The sequence below is a fragment of the Cetorhinus maximus genome, chromosome 1 (assembly GCF_964194155.1).
Source record: "Cetorhinus maximus chromosome 1, sCetMax3.hap1.1, whole genome shotgun sequence".
NCBI classification, from domain to species: Eukaryota; Metazoa; Chordata; class Chondrichthyes; order Lamniformes; family Cetorhinidae; genus Cetorhinus; species Cetorhinus maximus.
This window is the reverse complement of record NC_135879.1, coordinates 74,217,315-74,238,353: the sequence shown is the minus strand read 5'-3', so window position 1 is coordinate 74,238,353 and position 21,039 is coordinate 74,217,315. Positions and strand designations below refer to the sequence as shown.

Below are 21,039 nucleotides of genomic sequence, written 5' to 3'. Positions count from 1 at the left end.
CCCATTATGGTTTTTTAACCTTTGCGATTCCTCAACTCTACCCACACAGATTCTACATCATCTGACCCTACATAATTTCTTGCTATCGATTTAATTTCATTTCTTACTAACAAAGCAACCCCACCCCCTCTACCAATCTTTTCAATAGGATGTATATCCTTGGATATTTAGCTCCCAGTCTTGATCCCCTTGAAGCCATGTCTCCGTAATGCCCACCACATCATACCTGCCAATTTGAATCTGCGCCACAAGCTCATTTACCTTATTTTGTATACTACGTGCATTCAGGTACAACACCTTCAGTCCTGTATTTCCCGTCCCCTTTCTCATTGTCGTCCCTTTATCTGATGTGCTTGAAGTTAGATTCCTAACCCTTTCCAAACACTCTGTTCTATTTTGTGTTCTGGAGACTTTAATAGCCTCTCCTGGGCTCTCCTTTCTTTTCAGTTTTTTCATAATTTTCCATGAAGTTGAATCCACCCCCTCCCCGCCCCACGCTAACCTGCTGCTTTGTTTCCCATTAGTCATACTTCTTGGAGTTTTACCCTTCCCTCCACCCCCCCCCACTTTCTAGTTTAAAGTCCTGTTGACCACCCTATTTACCCTTTTCGCTAGAACATTGATCCCAGATCGGTTCAGGTGGAGACCGACACAACGGTACAGATCCCTCCTGTTCCAATACTGATGCCAATGCCCCACGAAATGGAACCCCTCTTTCCTGCACCACTCCTTTAGCCACGTGTTTACTTCCCTTATTCTTACGTCCCTATTCCAATTTGCACGTGGATGTGAAGTTGGGATACTTGCCCATTAGCTTCCTCCTAATGATGCCAGATAAAGTTTAGTGCATTCAGGATTAAATGAATTTTTACTAGCGTGATAAGTGATAATTATTGCCAAACAACCTCTTTGGTCCTGAAAATTCAATTTTACAAGTGTGGAGTTTCATTTCTTCAGAGGATTAATGTTGGAGATATTTTAAAATTACTTTTTTCTGTCTGCCCCTCAATGCCATTTGTCTTTCTCAGTTTTTACTTTGATTTCTGTACCTGATTTAAATCTTAGTTATACCAACTGCTCTTTACTTCCTGGTTTAGACATTGTGTACTATGGAAATTAAGATTTAAATAGTTGGGATTAGATCATATCAGATGTTAAAATGCAAAAAATCTAGACCAGGAATTGAAGCTGCCTCAAACTCACCCTCCTCCAATTTTAACGGAGGCAGGATAAGTGATGGGTGAAGTGGGTTGGTCATTTAAATTGAAGCTGCGTGCCTTCATTTTAACAGTTTTTCTCATTTTAACCACAGCTAGCCGGGTTTCCCAGGCCTCAGGAAACTCAGCTACTTAAGGGAGATAAGAGGGGCTAATCTATGAGATAAATGTGTTTACAGTACTGCTTGTGGGTCTGGAGTAGTAGGAGTGTTAACTCCAACCCCCTCCCAGCCCAAAAAGTCAAAATACAAACCTGCATGCCTGTGTTAATTCTTCAATCTGATTGGTTGAAGAGAGCCTTGCTATTCCTGCCCTGCTTACAGATGCCCTTTGGGAAACACACCATGCTGGATTAGATTCTTGGTGGCAGCAAGTCTCTGCTCAAAAACCATCACCCATCTCAAATATTACCAGAAGCAATATGTGCAACTAGGACTGGGGTGGGGACACATGATCCCCCCCACCTGACCCACCTTCCCCTCACCCCATATTGAACTCCAAATGGAAATCATCATTCATATGAATTAAGCTGGTGGATGGCATCACATTTACTGTCAGCTCCAGCAGGTTTCCAAAAATAAGTACAGAATTACTAAAGGAAACTGAGTGATGTGTCTTGAAATATGACAATTATTGTAAACACAAAAGTTCAGTTTAAAATTCCTTTATTACAGCCAAGTATCACTTAAATTCAAATGGTAACATAAAATAGAGGAAACAGCATAAATGCAATTGCGCGTCCAGATACAGCCAGAATGTGCACTAGCCCTCATGGCATTCAACAATGATTTGAAATAAAGCTCTGCTTTTAAATATAAAAATATTCTTCATTCTAAAAGCAACCAACGTGAATCTTGTAGCACAATGCTGTAGTCAATGCAGTAGCTAAGGTTCTGAAAGTTCTGCCTCAGTGGTCGTAAATACTTTAAAGCTTAAACCTATAAGGATGAAACAATTTCATTGAAGTTTTTCCCCTCAAGTTAATGCTCCCTGAGATACTGGAAAATTCTAACCCTTTTAAGTACTAATATAAATCAGTAAAGGGGAAAAGTACTTCCATTTATAGAACTGTCTATCACATTTCCAGGACATCCCACACCAGGACCGGGTCTGGTGGCATCGACATCCTATTTAACCACTATTTCCACTGACATACCAATTTGGAGCGGGACAGTGGAGGAAAATCCAGCCTGATGTGTCAAACTGGCCCCTCAATACCCGGTCCATTGTTTATACAATGATCTCTGATCACTCCCAAGACTCATTATTGAGCTTATCAATTGCATGACTTGCACGTTTGTCCCAAAGTGTCTCAAGTTCCCTAAAATATTTCCTGGAAGTACAGTCACTGTTGGAATGTGTTCTAAAATTAAGAACAAGCCTCACACACTTGTATAACTGTAAAATACATTCTATATACCCTATGTGAACTATGTTTTTCCAATTCTGGTCTGTTGTGCATCCTCGATTTCCTTCTCCACACCACAGGCTACTGTACAGCTTTCTAGGCCACAAACTCTGGGAATTCCTCCCTGAACTACTCACCTCCTTTGACACTCCTTAAAGCCTCTTTCTGGCCATGGGTTTGGTCATCTATCCTAATGTTTCCTTCTTGGCTTGATGTCAATTTATGTCTGACTAAGGTCCTGGGGAAGGCGCTATATAATGCAGGTACAGCTTGTTATAAAGTTTGCCTTATAAAATTATAAGTTTCTGTGCTCACCATGGTATTTTGCAAACAAAACCCCTCAAATTTAGGTCATTTTTGTTCTGGACAGATCTCATGAAACTGCCATTTCAGCTACTCTGATGATTCAGTGGTAAATATGGTACGATCTCAGTGAGGCTTGTAGAGGTGAGAACCATGTTCCCACTCCTAGCATTGACAATCTAGAGATTCCTCTTAGAAAGTATGCAAACATTTGGAAGTCTGACAAAGGAAATTTTGATGCTCAGTGTGCTGTATTTATTTTTAAGAAACACCCGATTGTCAGTGTGGTGGTTAAAGTGTGGTATTAGATTAACAACCCAGAGTTTCAAGTTCAAATCTCAGTGGTAAGTTGTGAAATTCAGTAAAATTCAGTAATTTATCAGGAACCACAACTGCAAACTGAACATAGAAAAAACTCAACTGGTTCCCTCATGTCCTTCAGGGAAGAGAATCACTCCAGATCTAATCCTAGTCCACATTATGTGAATTATTCTTATAGCCATCTAGTGCACCACTCATTGCTACAACTGATAGAATAAGGAGCACTGTTACCTTCTTGGGACAAATAACGATGGGTAATTAATATGTTGCCCTCATCTCAACAAAAAAAAATGCTATTTTGTTGAGGTAAGAGGGTGGCTGGTACCCACAGAACAAGTCAGGAATCATCAAAAGCGGAGCAGAGAAAACAAAAACATTTAAGAAGCATGCAGAATATGTGTTCTAATCTGTTTATAATAACTTTGACTCCAATTAGTTTAACAAAGAGTCACTAAAAATTGCTAAAGGAGTCATAAGGCATCATAATAAAAACACGGCAGCCACTGCCATGCTGTGTTATCAAGTCATGGACCATGGGTTTTATACCATAAATTCCCTTACGCCAAGTTACTGATCTCAGCTGTACCACGGTGGGAACCTAAGAGAGGCAAGAGAAACTGCGGCAAAAAAGCTGGCTGTTGTCACAAACCTCCTAACGCCCAGTCTCAGGGGGCTATTTTGCCACAGGTGGGATCAGGGGTATAAGGGCTGTCTGCTTGTAAGTGGTGGTAGCCATTTTAGGTCAGTAAATAGCCAATTAAGACTAATTATCAGGGGCTGACTGGAATTTTCCAGTCAGGCCCTCTATAATGCTGTGAACAGGGCCAACTGCTTGGAGGCGGCCTCCCGGTGCTAGACTGGGGACCAGCGCTAAGACAGGCACTAAGGTCCTTCCTGCCTATTTGCCAATAGCTGCGGCCATAGGCCATGCTGTGAAGGGGTTCCAATTGCCCGGCAGGTGTGGCCATTTTAAAAATTTAAAAGTTTTTAAAGTTGTTGAAAGGGTGCCTGAAGATTGAGGCAGCCCCTCTCTCTTACTTGAAGCGGCAGGCTACAGCTCCTCCTGGGCTGGAAGTCTTCCTATTGGCCCTGCACCTTCAAGAGCCTGCCCTCCATCCTTACTTGGATAATGAGCATAGTCTCTGGCCAATAATTTGCTAACTTAGGGAAAACGACTGCTGAGTGACTGTTCCCCACACAGTACAGTATTGGGGCCATCATTTAACCTCAAAACCCTGCCCAAGATCAGAAAAAAAAGCAAATGAAAGAATGTAAACAGAAAATAAAAATAGTTTTGTTACTAAATCCTATAATTGACACAAGTCCAGAGTATTCTAAACCATTTCTAACAAGTTTTAACATTTGTTAGAAATATTGCAAATATTAATTTAGAATTTATTTGTCACGTTAAATACTGTTTGGCAAGAATTGAAATATATTCTTACAAACCACCATTGTGCAACACAGAAACTTTAAATATTCATCCATACCATTAAACCATTATTTGATAATTTTTTTTCTATTTAAAAAAAATACTATTGAACCAGGTTTAGATACAATGAATACTAACATTTTCAACACTGCTTTTCAAAACTGTGCACCAGAACTTTTAACTAACTCTGCTTAGACTTATAAGTGGAATAAGACATTGCTGAGCAATGAAATCTTATTTTGTCCCTTTGCTTCCAGAATTAGCAATGAAGTACTACACCTCAACCACATGTGGTGTTTCCTGCTTTAATCTTAGCCTCTGATAAATGCTGTCTTCAGTCACACTTCTACATCCCATATCTCCCCGATGGTTTACTGTTTAAGATTATGTTTCTGTTTGGTACCAAATGAAGGAACGTTTTTTTGCACAAGACTTGTATGCAGAAGGACTGCTAAAATTCACTTCACTGCGCCCCATTTAAATTTTCAGGTAGGCAGGGGCTCAGCAAAATCAGCTGTGCACCCGCTGACCTGTCAATGGCCAATTGAGGCCATTGACAGAGCCATTAAACTAATTAATGGACCTGCCCCTCCAACCTTAAGGTTGCCGGGCAGGCCAGGAGCCCTGACGGGCATTAGAAAAAGCAGGAAACCTCATCCATGGGCGGGATGAGGTTTCACGTAGGTTTTTAAAAATTTAATTAAAGTTTTTTAAAAGGTTATGGACATGTCCCACTCATTTGACAGTGCCACATGAGGGGACATGTCAGGGGTTATTTTTTCTCTAATTTTAATAATTTGTACATTAGAGACAATCTCCCTGAGGCAGCACTTGGCCTCAGGGAGATGAGTGCGCTCTTTCGTGCGCATGTGTGAAAGAGCAGACTCTCGGGTTTAGGAATCCCCCCCCCGCAGCCCGCACAGGAAGCGCTCAGCGCTTCCGTGCGGACGTCACACTGGGCGGGCCTTAATTGGCCCACGCGTGTAAAATGGCAGCGCGCCCCCAATTGGGGCGCCGATCGGAGGTGAGCCTTCGTGCACCCGCACTTCAACACTCCCCCGCCCCCCCCCCCACCACCCCCCTCTCTTAACAGGGGGAAAATCCTGCCCTATGTGTATTACTAAAGTTCCGAATACTGGGCTATCATTGACTTTTGCTTGACCCTCTAATTACTTCAGTCTTGTAATAATTTGCTCCCAGAATGCCACACAGGTCAAGGTGTAAACATTTTATTCTAAAAATATCTAAAACCAGTGCAATAGAAAGTTAATGAGTGTAATGGACATGTATATATATGAACTGGCGGACTGATTAGCTGAGTCACTGTTCATTTTAAAAGTGTCTTAAAGTAATCAGTTCCTCTCTCTCCCATCGAATTTGTGGCGAGCTGCCATGTCTGGACTAACCCTCTCCAACACAGGAAATCTTTTGTTTGGATATTTGTTCTCAATATTTGGAGACTGGAGATGTATCTTACCATCAGCATCTCAGACACTAATGATTTACCAGTAATGGTTAAAGTGATCACCAGTAATTGTTAAGGCATTTACCCTGATAGCAGACAGCCTGGATGCATATCAAAACATTTACAGTAGGCTTATCCCAAGTTTTTCACGTTGTGGGGGACCGGGGGGGAAATCACATTTCCATCCATTTTTTTCTCACTCAAGGGGCCGATGAGCATGTTTCAGCAAGATAAGGTTTGGCACAACATTAAACATGAACTTCAAAAACAAATCAATGTCAAAACAATAAATTGCTAATTTTTAAAGAAGTAATTAATCAAATGACCATTAAAAAGTGCCAAGCAGCAGAGTTAACCAATAAGACTTTTTTTGCCTTTTCACTTAAGAAGCAGAGCCGGAGACAGACTAGGCCCCAAGACCTGGTTACTAGAGAACAGGTGGGGACCGGGGCCGAGCTAAGGAGTTGGATTTAACTAACACTGACCTTGCATGCACTTCTGGTGGCACACACTCTGTGCTGAGCTTGGCTGAATTCATACAAACGTGGGGGTGGGAAGCAGGTTGCCTTTCAGCCTGGGTTTTCCTCCTCTCCCGGCCTGCTTTGTGGATAGATTTTTGGGGAGGGAGGAGGAGGAGGGCTAGGTGTGTGGGTGTCCAGCTCACTCCCAGTCTATGGGTTCTCTCTCTCACCCACTCACTCACCCGGTCTCACTCACTCACTTACCCAGACTCACTGACACAGGCTCACTCATTCACATAGAGGCTGACTCGCTCAGACTCACTCACTCCCAACCCAAGCCCAGGACGTCCTCCACTGAGGAGGAATTCGGGACGCTGTGAAGAGACGAGCTTCCTCACTCCGACCGGGCTGGGACTCCAGCTGCCCTCGGCGGGCAGGGGCCAGGCGGGCACTGTTGCTGCAACTCTGCTGTTCCTCGTGGCCTCTCTGCTACCTTGACCCTGCGCGGGAGGACGAGAAAGAGAGCAAGGCCAAAGGAAGGGAGAACGTGCACTGTGGGAGGCCACTCATCCTCCCACTGCTCACTACTCCTCCCATCAGAGACTGTTTCTCTCCCTAATTTGTAAATGTGGGAGAGAAATGGCCCGTGATTGGAGAAGCTGCTCCTTGCAGAACCTCTCATTGAACATACCTGTGGGCTGGCTACAGAGGCTTGGCGGGCCGGATCTGGCCCGCAGACCATGGGTTGGACTAGCCTGATTTATACCATGAGCCCCATTATGAGCTCTTGTAACAGCCAGAGCGGGGTCTTGTCCTATTGTGTAAGTATCGGCCCAGGAAACGGATCCTTAGCATGATGAGTGATATCATATTTGACCATTCACAGAGCCACATGCAGGTGGTAAGCTAATCATTGACAACCACTAGGCCTGAGCACAAGGAAAGCTGTGCACTCAAGTGGACAAAAGGGCCATACCACTTTGTTTCACTGTTGGGCAACCAGGATCTCTGGACAATGTGTCAAGCAACAATTCTCCTGGCCATATGATCAGTGCACGGAGTGGGAATTGGACCAAAGACTAAGGATCGAACTGAGCTGGATAAAATAAATGCTTGTGGAATCGTACCAGTTAACTGAGTGTGGAAAACATTTTAGTCCCTAAATCAGTAATTACAGAGTTGGATGAGAGAATGAGACCATAGTAAGTAATAAAGTAATGGCATGGACAGGGTGAGACAGATCAGTCTGAATCATTGATAACTTCTGTGCAGTGACTGCCGATGAACAGGTGAATATCAGTGTGCTATTCTTACCCTTGTGGTTTTGAAGCAAAGTTCAATAAAGTTAGTTAAAGAATGTTGTATTACTGAGCCTTTTGCCAGTGTCGTCATTTATTCTATTTGAGTCTGAATATGAGTTAAACCTCTTACACAAATCTCCAAGGCTCAGAAGAGAAATGCACCAGCCAAAATGATACTGAGTCATATACTGTATACCAGGATGATCTTAGTCTGGGTAGCAAAGGGGCTCCACAACTGACCTCAGGTGCTTTCTAGGCTGAGGGAAGGGAAGAGGGAAGCCAAGTTTTCTGCTTCCGACTGGTATTCATGTTGAGTGCACTATGGTCCCTCCAAAGTCTATTAGCCTACTAACATTTACTGTCCGAACTCAAGATATTAAGACTTCTGCCTGAAAACGTTTTAGAAGTACTTGTTGGACTTGTGCTCCTTCATATAAAAGTGTGAAATTGATTCAGTTCAAAAGTTTTTCAAAATTAAAGTTGGTACATGGCACCACGGCATGAGTGTGAGGAAATCCAATTGCAAAATAGCAACATTCTATCACATCAACAGATACAGCAAAAAAATGTGAAATAATAATTTACTGCCTAACAGACAAAGAAACACTTTAATTAATGGGTAGCAAAGATGTAAACATGACATTGATCCACTCAGTACTTGAAGCATCCATGGCACTCTTCAGGCTCTATTCAAGGCACTATATGAAAAAGACATAAATAATCACACAAATGCACATTAGGTTCCAATAAATCTGTCCTGTGTATTCATCTGCACAGCGATAATCGAAATATAGTAAAAAAACAAGTTATCTTTAGTCAACTGGTTTATGAGCCACTAGGCTTGGAGCGGGCATGTGGGAAGATGAGACAAGCTAGAGACAGACCAAGGTTCAGAGCTAAGGTGAGGCAAAGCACCAAAGAGAGCTGAATGAATGGTTTCAAACTTTGACACTAAGGGGTCCATGAGCTCCTTGCACTTGTTGCTGGAGGTCAGAGTAGAGGGGACAAGGAAGAAGGGTTTAAGGAGATAGCTGATGGTAGTGAAAAGAAGCCAGTGTTTATCTCTGCTTTCCAGGATAAGACAGCAGGCTGCTTTGCTAGCATTTGATGTGGCCTAGCCACATTTGGCGACAGATGGCAAAATAATGCAAAGTCTTGAAACTTAGGAAGAGAAACAAATATCAGGAGTACAAATTAAATAAAACCTGTCTGGGCAAAGTGAGACAGGAGATCTTCAGATTCTTGGGGGGTGAGGGAGGGGGTGGGGAGAAAATACCTCAGCACCATGCACAGAGGTGGTAAAAAAAGGTAAACAGGATCTTAAGATGTAAATGCGAGGAATATAGCACAAGTTCCAGAAAATGATACAAGATGCTGGAAATCAGGGAATAAAAACAGAAAGTGCCAGAAATGCTCAGCAAGTCTGGCAGCATTTGTGGAGAGAGAAATGGAGACACAAAACATTAACTCTGTGCTGAGTATTTGCAATGTTTTTTTTTGTTTTATTCCAGGAAATGATAATTAGTTTGTAGGAAGTGTTAGTTTGGTTGAACTAGGATATTGTGCAGTTCTGGATACTGTAATATAGGAGGAACATCCTGATCTTGGAGCGTGTAAGAAGATGTAAATAAAGGAATAAATAAAACTGGAAAGAAAAGGCTTAGAGGTAATATTGTTGAGGTATTTAAGGTTCTATAAGATAAAAATGGGGCAGAATCTTCAGTTCGGCAAGTGGGGGCAGGGTCCGCTTGCCGATGCATAAAATGATGCGCGGTGACGTCGGGCGTGTGTCCTGATGTCACCGCATGTCATTCAGATCTTGAGTTTGGAGGGCGTGCACCAGAGTCAGCTGCGCGCCCGCCGAACTGTCAAAGGCCTATTAAATCCATTTAAATAGAAACTTAAATAATTAACATAGCTGCCCATCCAACCTTGAGGATGGTGGGCAGGCAAAGAGCCCAGGCGGCCTTCGTATTTATCATGAAATCTCATCCACATGCGGGATGAGGTTTCATGAGGGTTTTTAAACTTTAATAAAATTTTTCAAAAAAATTTATAGACATGTCCCACATGAAGGGACATGTCTTGAAATTTTTTTTTTTCCTTTATTTAAATTTTTACATAAAAACGGATCTCCCTGAGGCAGCTCTGTGCCTCAGGGAGATTTCTGCGCTCTTTTGCAGGCATGCGTGAAAGAGCACAGGCCCCAACTCAGCCTACTCCCCCCGCCCGCACAGGGAGCGCTCAGTGCTTCCGGGCGTGCGTCATGCTAGGCGCGCCTTAATTGGCCCACCCACGTAAAATGGCAGTGTGCAGCCGATCACGGGCGGCGATCGGCTGCAGGCTTACCTGCGCCTGCTCCCGCCCAACCCCCTGACGGGGAGACCATTTTCCCCATGAACCCAGAGTTTCGATTCTAATTCTATCCACTGGATACACAGTTAAAATATACTGAATTATTTGCCTGCCCTGAAGCTGCCAGGATTCTATCGCCCACAGGCAATAAGGACACCCACTTAAAGCTCCCAAGGTCCTTCTTGGCATATGCACACTGGGTCCCAATGATGTCATGCAATTTTAACTCAGGCCTGAAAAATGAACCCACTGAGGCTTGCATGCCGGACAACCTGGGGCATAATTGGCCAAAAAGAGCCCATGAGGAAAGCATAGGTCTCTGTTGCCATGGGCACCTTGCTCAAATGATAGATGCCTGCGCATGTCCCTAGAATCTTATCTTGCGTCAGTGGATAGTCTCTGAGGTGAATGATTTTCCCACATGTTAATGAGGCCCAGGCGTTAAGATAGCCCTGCCTAATTTTTGCAGTAATGAAAGAGTTTTCAAACACTTTGCCACCCACCTACCCAGAGCTTGCCTGGAATTAAAATCAGGGCCCAAAGTAAAGTTCCATATTAACAAAAGCTCTGGGACAAAGAAACACAAACAGAAATTTACTGGAGTGTGAATATACAATAAATAAATAACATCTTCATGTAAAGAGTGGTGAATATGTGGAATAGTCCAGTCAGGGAGGTAATGCACACATGGCAAGTGACATATTTGAAGGGAGTGATGGATACTATTTTTTAACAGGCATTTGTATAAAGGATATGAGAGATTAAGAGAGGTAGGAACACTGAGACTTCTAGATGCATAGAAATGGTCCTTTACCTTTCTGTGGAATCCTATGTTCCTAACAGCATGTTTAATAATGGATTATGGGTAGCTATGGTCTGCTGATGTTTTTATGCGTTCACAGGTCAAAGAGCATTTTCTCCATAGTTTTTCCTGAAGTTGACACAGGATTTCATCCCTTTTCTTGCTTCCAGTAGGGAGTACTACTAGTAATCGGGAGGGTAACATTTGAGGGTGAGCGTTAAGAAGCTTCGTGGTCCTTTCTTTTCATATGTTCAAAGACCAGTGCTCAAATGAGATGATGGACCTGACTGGACAATCAGTAGGAACCTGGCTAGCACTCGCTACTGTTAAACCGCATGGTTTAATCTAGGTAAACTTCAGTACACTTGGGTGCTCTTAACACACAAGTTCTCTGGATGAGTTTTAAGTAGGCTGTACCTCTAAGGAGAGAAAATATGCACTCTATTAACCCACAAAGTTAAGAATGAAACTATATTTACTTCAATATTACTATTTTTGACTCTTTGGAGGAATACCACTCGTCGCTGTCTCACCATGGGGGATGAAGAGGAAGTACAGAACAAGAGATGAGAAGATGAGACTGGAAGATACCATCACTTCAAAAAACTGAATTTTGGGTGAAACAAATAGCTGAGACTTACCAGGAGAAGGCATTAAACATATTTATTGTAGTTAGCGTACAGCTTTCTTACTGCTGTTTCAAAATTTTCATCTGGTGAAGAAAAATATGGATTGAAATGTTGCAAATGCTGAAATTGTTAATTTACGCTCCTGTAATTTATTTGATGCATTGAAGAGATGCTGCAAATATATGGACCACATTTTTGTCCACGAAGTTTGAATTTTACAATGTACCCAATATTGTCACTCAAATCTAGAGTCTCGGTATGTGCTCAAGTTCTTCACTTTCAAGAAAGGGGGAAATTCAACAGCTATTAAGTATCACCAGGTGGAGATCATGTAGATCTCTGGGATCAACAGAATGTCAACCTTCACAAATACGTTCAGACATAGGGCAGAATTTTCCCCCCGTTGGGGGGGAAGCTTAAGAGCGGGTGCGTGGAGGCGCGCCTCCGATTGGGGGCGCGCCATCATTTTACGTGGGCGGGCCAATTAAGGCCCGCCCAGAGTGACGTCCACAAGGAAGCGCTATGCGCTCCCTGTGTGGGCTGGGGGGGGGGGGATTCCCTGAGCCGAGAGTGCATTCTTTCGCGCATGCGCACGAAAGAGCTAACTGATCTCCCTGAGGCTAAGCGCTGCCTCAGGGAGATCAGTTCCACAATAAAAAATCTGAAAAATAGAAAAAAAAATTCCCTGACATGTCCCCTCATGTGACACATGTCCATCACTTTTAAATACACTTTAATTATATTTTTTAAAACATACACCAAACCTCATCCCACCCGTGGATGAGGTTTCATGCTTTTTCTAATGCCCGCCAGGGCTTCTGGACTGCCCGCCAACCTTAAGGTTGGACGAGCAGGTCCATTGATTAGTTTAATGACTTTGTCAATGGCCTCAATGGCTGAGCCCCTGCCCACCTGAAAATTGAAATGAGGCGGGGTGCTGTCGGGACATCCCCCTGTTGTCATCCCACGTCGGCGAGCGGGCCACGCCCCCCCCGCTTGCCGACCGGGAAATCCTGGCCATAATTCTCCTCTCCTGTTTCGAGATCCGATTATACTGGTCTCCAGGGAGAAGAGGACCCTGTTTTTGCCATTAGGTGAGACTTTCCTCATATTTTTTAGTGGGTGGCAGAGGGAAGAAATATGTTACATTATTAAAAGATTAATTTTGTTCTCTTTGCAACCCTAAATTTATAAATTGCACCAATGAGTATGATTCAAATTTTACTTAACGGGCAGGATTTTACGCCCGACTCAATCTGGCATAGAATAGCACGCGATGACATCGGGCGAGCGTCCTGACGTCACTGCACACTCGCACGATATTTCAGTCGGTGGGCTCGCGTGAGAGTCCGCAGCACGCCCACTGACAATTAAGAGGCCTATTAAGACAATTAATCAATTAATTAAAAGCTCTTTTCCGTTGCCCGTCCAACCTTACGGTCGGTGGGTGGGTGAATCGGCCAGGCGGCCTTTAGATTTTTTAGGAAACCTCATCCACGGGCAGGATGAGGTTTCCAACGTTCATGACAAAAAATTTTTTGACATAATTTTTATTATGTTTATGTTCATGTCAGTGAGTCCTATGTGGGGATCTGTTTTTCACATTTTCAGAATCTTTATTTTTGATTTTAATATTCTTCAGCTCCTTGCCTTCAGGAGCTTTCAGTGCACGCTCCCCTGCGCTTGCACAGACTTTTGTGCTCGTGCTCCTCCCACCCCCACGCCGGGTGCGCTGAGCTCCTTAGCGCGCCTTTCATGCTGGCTGGCTGTTAATTGGCCAGCCAGTGTGAAATCGCGGTCAAGGGCCGATTGCCACTCCCAGGCCCACCCGCCGCACCCACCCAATGACCTGAAAATCCTGCCCAACAGCACACCTTCATCGTCACTGCTCTGGTAACCTGGCGTGTTCTTGTAACAGAAGAAAGTTGGTGGAAGAAGCAACGCTAAGGCAAGAGCCCTCTGCTCTGGAGTTGGTGTAATTTCACTCAGCATCACCACATCTTCATCTCCTTCTTCCTTCTGCTGTTCTTCCATGCCTACATAGAAATCGAAAAGCAAATCACAAAACAACCTAAAATAAGAACAGAAAATGCTGGTAATACTCAACAGGGCAGGCAGCATATGTGGAGAGAGAAACAGAGTTAATGGGCAAAGTTTTCTGGCTGACGTGCGGGTGGCGGAGCCCGCACGTCAGCGCTTAAAATGTCACGCGAGCGTCCCGACGTCAGCATGCGGCATCACGATATTTCGGTCGGAGGGCGCGCACAGCAGTGGGATGCGCACCCGCCATTAATTAAAGGCCTCGTTAAGGCCCTTAACTTGCCAATTGTTGAGGATTTTGAGGGGCCCGTCCGAACTTCGGGTCGGCACACGAGCCCAACGTTTTTTTAATAAAACTCATGCACTGGCGGGATATGTGGACTCAAAGGGGTTGTTGACGTTTTCCACAAAGTTTTAATTGCAGAAAGTGTTTAAAAGTTGCCTGTGTGATTGTTAGCAGTTCACATCAATTTCCAAGAGATTTTTGTGTACTTTGAAACCAGTCTGCAGACAGCAATCTTTCTTGGGCCTGCAGCTTTCCGGAGGCCTCCATTTAGCATGGGTATGGGTTCTGACATCTCCACTGGAGGCAGCTCCTCTGAGGAGGGAGGGATAGAATAAGGAGGAGGCCAGGAGTGGACAATCAGTCTCCAGCGGAGCCATCTTTGGGAGGTCAGGCGCAGGCACAAGGAGCGCAGGGCCAAGAGATTGTCCAAGGTGGAAGGGGCTGCAGAAGGCACCACTATCCTGCTGCCAGGGTATACAGGCGGCGAAGCAGCTACCTCAATATGACTGAGGTGCAGTGCCGAAGGAGGCTCCGACTCTCAAGGGAGACAATCAACTATATCTGTCAGATGATTGGCCCTGAGATCTCCCCTGACTGTTTGGGTGGACACCCCATGCCAGTGGCTCTGAAGCTCACAGTTGCCCTCCACTTCTATGCCCCTGGCTCCTTCCAGGGCTTGGTGGGTGATCTTTGCGGTGTCTCCCAATCAGCTGTCCACACTTGTGTCAAGCAGGTTACAGATGCTCTGTTCAGACGGGTATCTACCTTCATCCACTTCCGCTGCGACCAGGCAAGTCAGGCATAGCGAGCCAGAGGCTTCGCGGCCATTGCTGGCTTCCCCCGCATCCAGGGTGCAATAGACTGCACACATGTGGCTATCAAGGCGCCAGCAGGTGAGCCCAGTGCCTTTGTCAACAGGAAGGGCTTCCACTCCATGAACCTGCAGATACGGTGTGATCACAGGATGCAGATTCTGCAAGTTTGTGCAAGGTACCCAGGCAGCTCCCACGGCACCTACATCCTCAGACACTCCCAGGTGCCGGGGCTCTTCAGTGCTCCGGCTCGGCTGGATGGTTGGCTGCTGGGTGACAAGGGTTATCCCCTCAGAAGGTGGCTCATGACGCCACTCCGCTGTCCAACAACAGAAGCTCAGCATCGGTACAATAGGAGCCAGGGCACCACAAGGGCTGTGGTGGAGAGCGCCATCGGCCTTCTCAAGATGCGCTTCCGTTGCCTGGACCGCTCAGGGGGCGCACTCCAGTACCCCCCAGATCGCGTCTCTGTGATAGTGGTAGCATGCTGTGCTCTGTACCATCTTGTGATGGAAAGGGGGGATGCAGTTGACGATGAAGACCTTGACGCCCTGGATGAGGTTGCACATGGTGAATCCAGCAGTGGCTCAGAGGACGAGGAAGCACAGGGTGATGATGAAGGGCAGTACGCCAACCCGCTATTACACCAAGGAGGCAGGGACACCCGGGACAATTTAATCCAACGAACCTTCAGCTAGCTCCACACACATGGATCAGCAGGAGCAGCATTGCCTGGCACTTCCACACGTGGCACTTAGATGCTACATCTTTCACCTGTTCAGCTGCAACTAAGGGCTTAGTACAGAAACATCAATATCCACTCAAACACTCATGATATGTCTGTGAAAAAGTCAAATGCAGCACAAAGGAAACACCCTCAGCCCTGGTCAAAAAAGTGAACTTTATTATGTCCAACATATAACAGAAATGTCTCTATTGCAAACATATGTATATTTTTCCCTTTTCTAAGGCCAACACAAAATCACCACTGACATACACGCTGAGTGCCTTATGCTTTCTTTTGTGGGTGCTATGTCTAGGTGCCGCCCCGTTGGTCAGAGTGGCTTGTGAGACAGCCTGCTGACTCTGCTGTCCTGTTGGCATCGATGACCTTGGCGGGCGTCCTCTGGCCCGTGGAGCCTGTGATGGCCCCGGCTGGGAGGGAGTGGTCAGTTCCAGAACTGGCACCTCCCCAGTTGTCGCAGCCGCAACAGAAGCAACGTTGACTGGCAGAGGGGCGGAGGAGCTGCTGCCCTTATCCGGAGCGCCCTGAGAGGAGCTCGCAGCGACGACAGGCAGCTGCTGCGCCGACGTGAGGTTCCATTGGACCTCCGTGCTCACCGCAGATGCATGGGCACCGAGCACCGACACTTGGTGCCCACAACATCTCCCACATTGGGAATTACCATCCGTGGCCAGTACTGCTGTGAGGGCTCGCAGGTCAGAGTGTAACCCAATCAGAAGATTCGCCATCCAATTGAACCCCCTCTCCATGAGAGTCGCCAATCTCTCAGTGGAGGAAGCGTGAAGCTCTGCCCTGAGGTTCATGCCGTCACGTGCACTCTGCCTGCACTCCTCCATCGCAGAGACCAACTGAAGCACAATCTCATGCAACCCTGCCAGTTGCAAACGCGATTCCTGCCGCTTGTCCTGCAGCTGCTGCATTGGTGACAACTCCAGAGGCACGTCATCAGTGCCGGACTCAGCATGTACCTGGTCCCTTGCAGCCCTCCGGCTGCTGGTGCCATCGGCACTCTCTGTCCCTACCATCTCCTCCAGCGATTGTGAAGTGCCCTCTCCACTGTGACCCGGGACACTAGCCGATGGTAAATTCCTCACCGAGGTGTTTGTGTCTGCGCTGGTGACTGGCTGGCTGAAATGATGTGCCGCAAGTTGCATGTCTTGGGCCTCAGGTGTGGAGGGGGGCTGCAGTGTCTTTGGGCACGGCCGTGCGGTGGTGATGCTGAAAGTGAATCAGTTAGCATACAGTCAATTAAACCTTTCATCCCTTTCCCCCCAAGGCTCATAAGTCATTTACCCTTCAAGACTCTAAGGAAACGAACATTGGTGGGGTGGAAAAGAGTCAAGAGGAGGCCCAAACATTAGACGCGCATACAGACAGGCTGGTCAGATGGCCTCAGGAATGCCACATGGAATGTTATGTGCCATTGGAGTGGGGAGAGTGCAGAGGTACCTGACCTGGATACATGCTGGCCTGGAGAGTTGCGGTGCTGAGGAAACATCGCAAATACTTGCGACATTTGCCGTGGAGCACAGGAGATTGACAGGTCACATTATTGACCTTCATACCGTTATGAGGGGCATAGACTGGGTGGACAGAAGGCAACATTTCCCTTTGGCGCAGGGATGAGTAACGTGGTGGCATTTATTTAAGTTGAGTGTCATGAGGTTCACAGCTGAGATGCTGTGGACCTTTTGGACAGAGTAATGTGGGGCGCACTGGCTGAAAGGGTGGTGGAGGTTCCAACCCCTCTAAGGTGAAATAAGTCTTTGGCTGTGCAGCAGCAATGCCATGGCATGTTCGGCCATGGGGATAGTGGTCACAAATGGGATAAGGTGACTTTGGAAGGTGGTGGAGACGTGATTCCTCAAGGGGACGAGGGACCTTTCTGTATGACCCACACGTCAGAGTGTCTCAGTCTGTGAATGAGCAGTGTTGCAGCATTAACAATTGCAGCAGCCATCAGTGGTTTGGATAGTGGGCAGACAGAGTGGATGGGACTGTGGACCTCAAATACCTGGCCGCTGCACCCCAGCCTCGCCACCACCTGCCACCCTGGCCGCCTGCCTCTTCCCCAGCTCCATGGCGTGCTCCTCAAAGGTCGTGAGGTGCTGGAGCAGGGTGTGCCCACCTCCAGTCCTCTGGTGCTCCCGCTGATTGTGTTCAGTTTTTGCCTGCATAACAGAGAAGAGGATTTATTGGGGCTGATTGCTCATGTACTCTGCACGTGCACGCCACACCCCAACCACAGTGGCCCATCTGAGGCCTCCAGCGGCTCCTGTCCACACTACTGGTGATCAGTCCCCAGAAGATAGTACGGCTGGTCCCAAACCCCTCCCCTAACGGCCACCTTGGACACATTCGGCGTCCATCACTTTGAATAACACACGGGTCTTAGCGCCCATGGCAAGGAGGCGCAACTAGGTGCGGCGCCGATGTCAGCAGATGGCACTTGGCCACGACACCCTGAGGCTCCCCTTCCGCCATCTCATCACCATCAATAAGACATGTGTTGGAGTTCTGAGTATGTGTCTAGCTGCCTCCCCTGCAGGTTGCCCCCAGACTACTCAGATGCAACAAACACCAACATATGCTGTGTGGAGAACCCATCTTCTCCTCAACCACTAAGGCTGATGTAAGCATGGTCAGTACCCGTTTGCCCACCCAGTGTGCGCCAAATGCCCAATGCAGTAATGACAGCAAAACGTGGGGCGGGGTGGGGGGGCTCAAAAGCTAAGGCTACCTTCTGGGTAAAATGGCCAAGGCCGACATGGTACTCACCCTTCCAGAGTGCAGCAAATCACTGAATCTCTTGTGGCACTGGGTGCCTGTGCGCCGCACATCATCACGGGCGCTCTCAGCGTCACCAACCTCCTCCGACGCCTGCCTGGTGACATGGGGGGCCCTCCTCCTCCCATCCTCCGGATACAAAATATCCCGACGGCTGGACACCTCTTGGAGGAGGACAGCAAGGCATGCATTGGAGAAGCAAGGGGCACACTGGCCCCCTGCTGGCCTCTCCTGTAGCCTGCCCCCCTCCTCCTGCTCATGCTCCTGTCCTGGAACAGCTGCCTCTCTCTCTCCCCGAGTGGCCATGGTGCACTGCCTCAAACAGGCTGCCGGATCCCCATTGGAACTGGCGGTCTGAAGCCGCCCACCTCTGCGACTATTTTCCCGTTCTCGACAGGAGTCGCTAACCCGCTGGGCGGACCTTGATTGGCCCACCTGTGGAAAATAGCGGTGCGGCCCATTTCGGTGGCGGCAATCGGCTGCCCGCCTGCCGCCGAGTCAGTCAGGCCCGCCCACCCATCAAGGGCAAAATTTTGCCCAATATTTCATGTCAATTACCTTTTTAATCAGAACACATCAATCTGAATTGTTGGACCTGCCCCCGTGCCATTTTCCCAGAGGTGGGATGGGGGCGTGGAAGGACTACCACCTCACAAGCAGCAGGTAATGAACTGACCTTGTTAAAGGCCTATTGTTGGAGGTTGAATTCATTTTTCTAGTTGGCCAAGTCCCTAGAGGCATCAGGGAACAGTGTAGCTGTCTGGAGGTGGCCTCCAGGCATCATACCGGGGATGGGGGAGGGGAAACCACTTTAGACAAGCTTGGAGGACCTCCCTACCTGCCTGCCTACTTCAACTGCAGCCGCAGGTCACTGAGTGGAGGAGCTGCTGCTTCACAATGACGGTCCAGCTGCTGAGGCCATTTTTAAGTTAAAGTTAAAAATGTTGGAGAGAGGGCACCTCCATCTTGGGGTGAGCTCTCCCTCACTTACCTGTTAGGGCAGTCTGCTGCCTCTCCATTGCTTGAGGACCTCCTACTGGCCATCCAGCTTTGAAAGCCATCCTTATTGGACGGTGAGCGTGTCCCCTGGCCATCAATTGGCTGCTTCAAGGAAAATCACAGGCATGTGACTATATACCACACCGTGCAAGTTTCTCACCCCTGTTTGGCCATGATGGTGGGGTTCCGGAGCCTGAGGGGAAAATCCTGCCCATTAGCTCTGTTTCTCGCCCTGCAGATGCTGCCTGACCTGCTGAGCATTCCCAGTATTTTCTGTTATTTCAGATTTTCAGCCTCTACACTATTTTGTTTTTGTCACAAAAATCTAACATTAGCTCATTCCTGTCCAAATGGAGGTGACAGCAACTTCTGTCTAACAGTTTCAATAAAACATGGCTAGTTACCTTTTAAAACTAGACAGATCAACTGGATAGGAGAATGGAGATTTTGTTTTCAAGTAATGACAGTTACTCAATCTAAATAAACTAGGTGACAGCCATTAAATTATCACCTGCATTAAAATGTTCCCTCCAGGAACAATGAATGCAAATCTTTCTGCAGTTCACCCAGTACCTCAAGGAGTCTATCCAGTGACTAGCTGAGCCCAAGAAACCAGGACACAGGACCTGGGTTCGATCACCATCTTTGTTGAATTAACTAGTCTCAGCTGGGCAATGGTTAACGCCACAAATAAGTTCAATAAGCTTTATGTTACAAAAGACTGAGCTTAGAGAATAGTTCCACTCTTGATGATATCTGCTGAGGAATTGAGTGAGATGGGAGAGATACAGTAAAAAAAAATTGGTGAGATCAGAATCAGTACTTCACAGTCAAAATTGCCTGCTGACACGTTCTGTTGATGCACACAGGCGAATAATGGGCTGTAACTTCCGATAGCGTGGCAATTGAGTTGGATTGCCACTCCGCTTGAAAGTTCTTACCTGAAAATTCAGTGAGCCGATCTTGCCCGACCTTCAGATCTGGGTACTGCAGCGCTTCCCCAGGGCCTAGCATCGAAGGGCTGTGGGGTCAGAAGTAAAGCAGCCACACCTTTTTTATGGCACTAGCTGTTGTAAACCAGGCAAATTCAGGCCTTGCTGGTGGTGCTGTGGAGGTGGGGAGAAGAGTCCCTGGGAAGGTGGGGACAGTCCCGTTTGGCGGGGGGGGGGGTATGGGGAGATGTAATCGGGGGTTGGTGAGGAGGATCCCTTGGGGATTCAGGAGTGTGGGGGGAGACCCATGGTTGGGGGGGGGGGGGAGGCGAGAATAGTTACCCAGAAGTTAGAAGAGGTTTTAATTCTTCTAATTTTTCCTGGGTAACTACCACTGTAACACAGTGGCAGCCATCCAAAGTTTGTGATTTAAATCGTATTTTCAGATGATTCCCAGTGCAGGGGAATGACCCATTGGAAGTTTGCACTTCCTGGGTAATTGCTGTGCAAACCTTACCTGGATATTTCCAGGGGGAAGGGGGGGGCAGTGCATTTTTGGGGTACCCTTCCAAAATACGATGCCCTTTGGCTCGGAAGTGACAGCCAAATTGAGTTATCTGAATAAGGTATCAAGCTGACCAAAACCTGTGGAACTGTTCCCAGCAAGGAGTTAATTCCGGAGAGGAGGAGGGTGACAATAGAAAATTAATGAGAGAAGAAAAATAAGTTTCAAAAAAATGTTTT

General features: G+C 46.8%; 1 protein-coding gene across 3 annotated transcripts in view; it reads right to left on the bottom strand.

Annotated features, from left to right (window-relative positions):
- Positions 1–1,865: 1,865 nt before the first annotated feature.
- Positions 1,866–21,039, bottom strand: part of LOC144680895 (uncharacterized) — a 44,706-nt gene continuing 25,532 nt past the window's right edge. The window contains exons 9-11 of one of the 3 annotated variants that reach the window (XM_078542422.1): positions 13,569–13,730; positions 11,707–11,777; positions 1,866–8,606 (exon numbers count right to left, since the gene is read on the bottom strand). In XM_078542422.1, the coding sequence (XP_078398548.1) occupies positions 11,719–11,777; positions 13,569–13,730 (221 nt within the window). In that variant the 3' untranslated portion in view covers positions 1,866–8,606; positions 11,707–11,718. Of the gene's footprint in view, positions 8,607–11,681; positions 11,778–13,568; positions 13,731–21,039 lie in introns of those variants that run through there. The other 2 variants (XM_078542441.1, XM_078542432.1) reach the window with 2 other exon arrangements.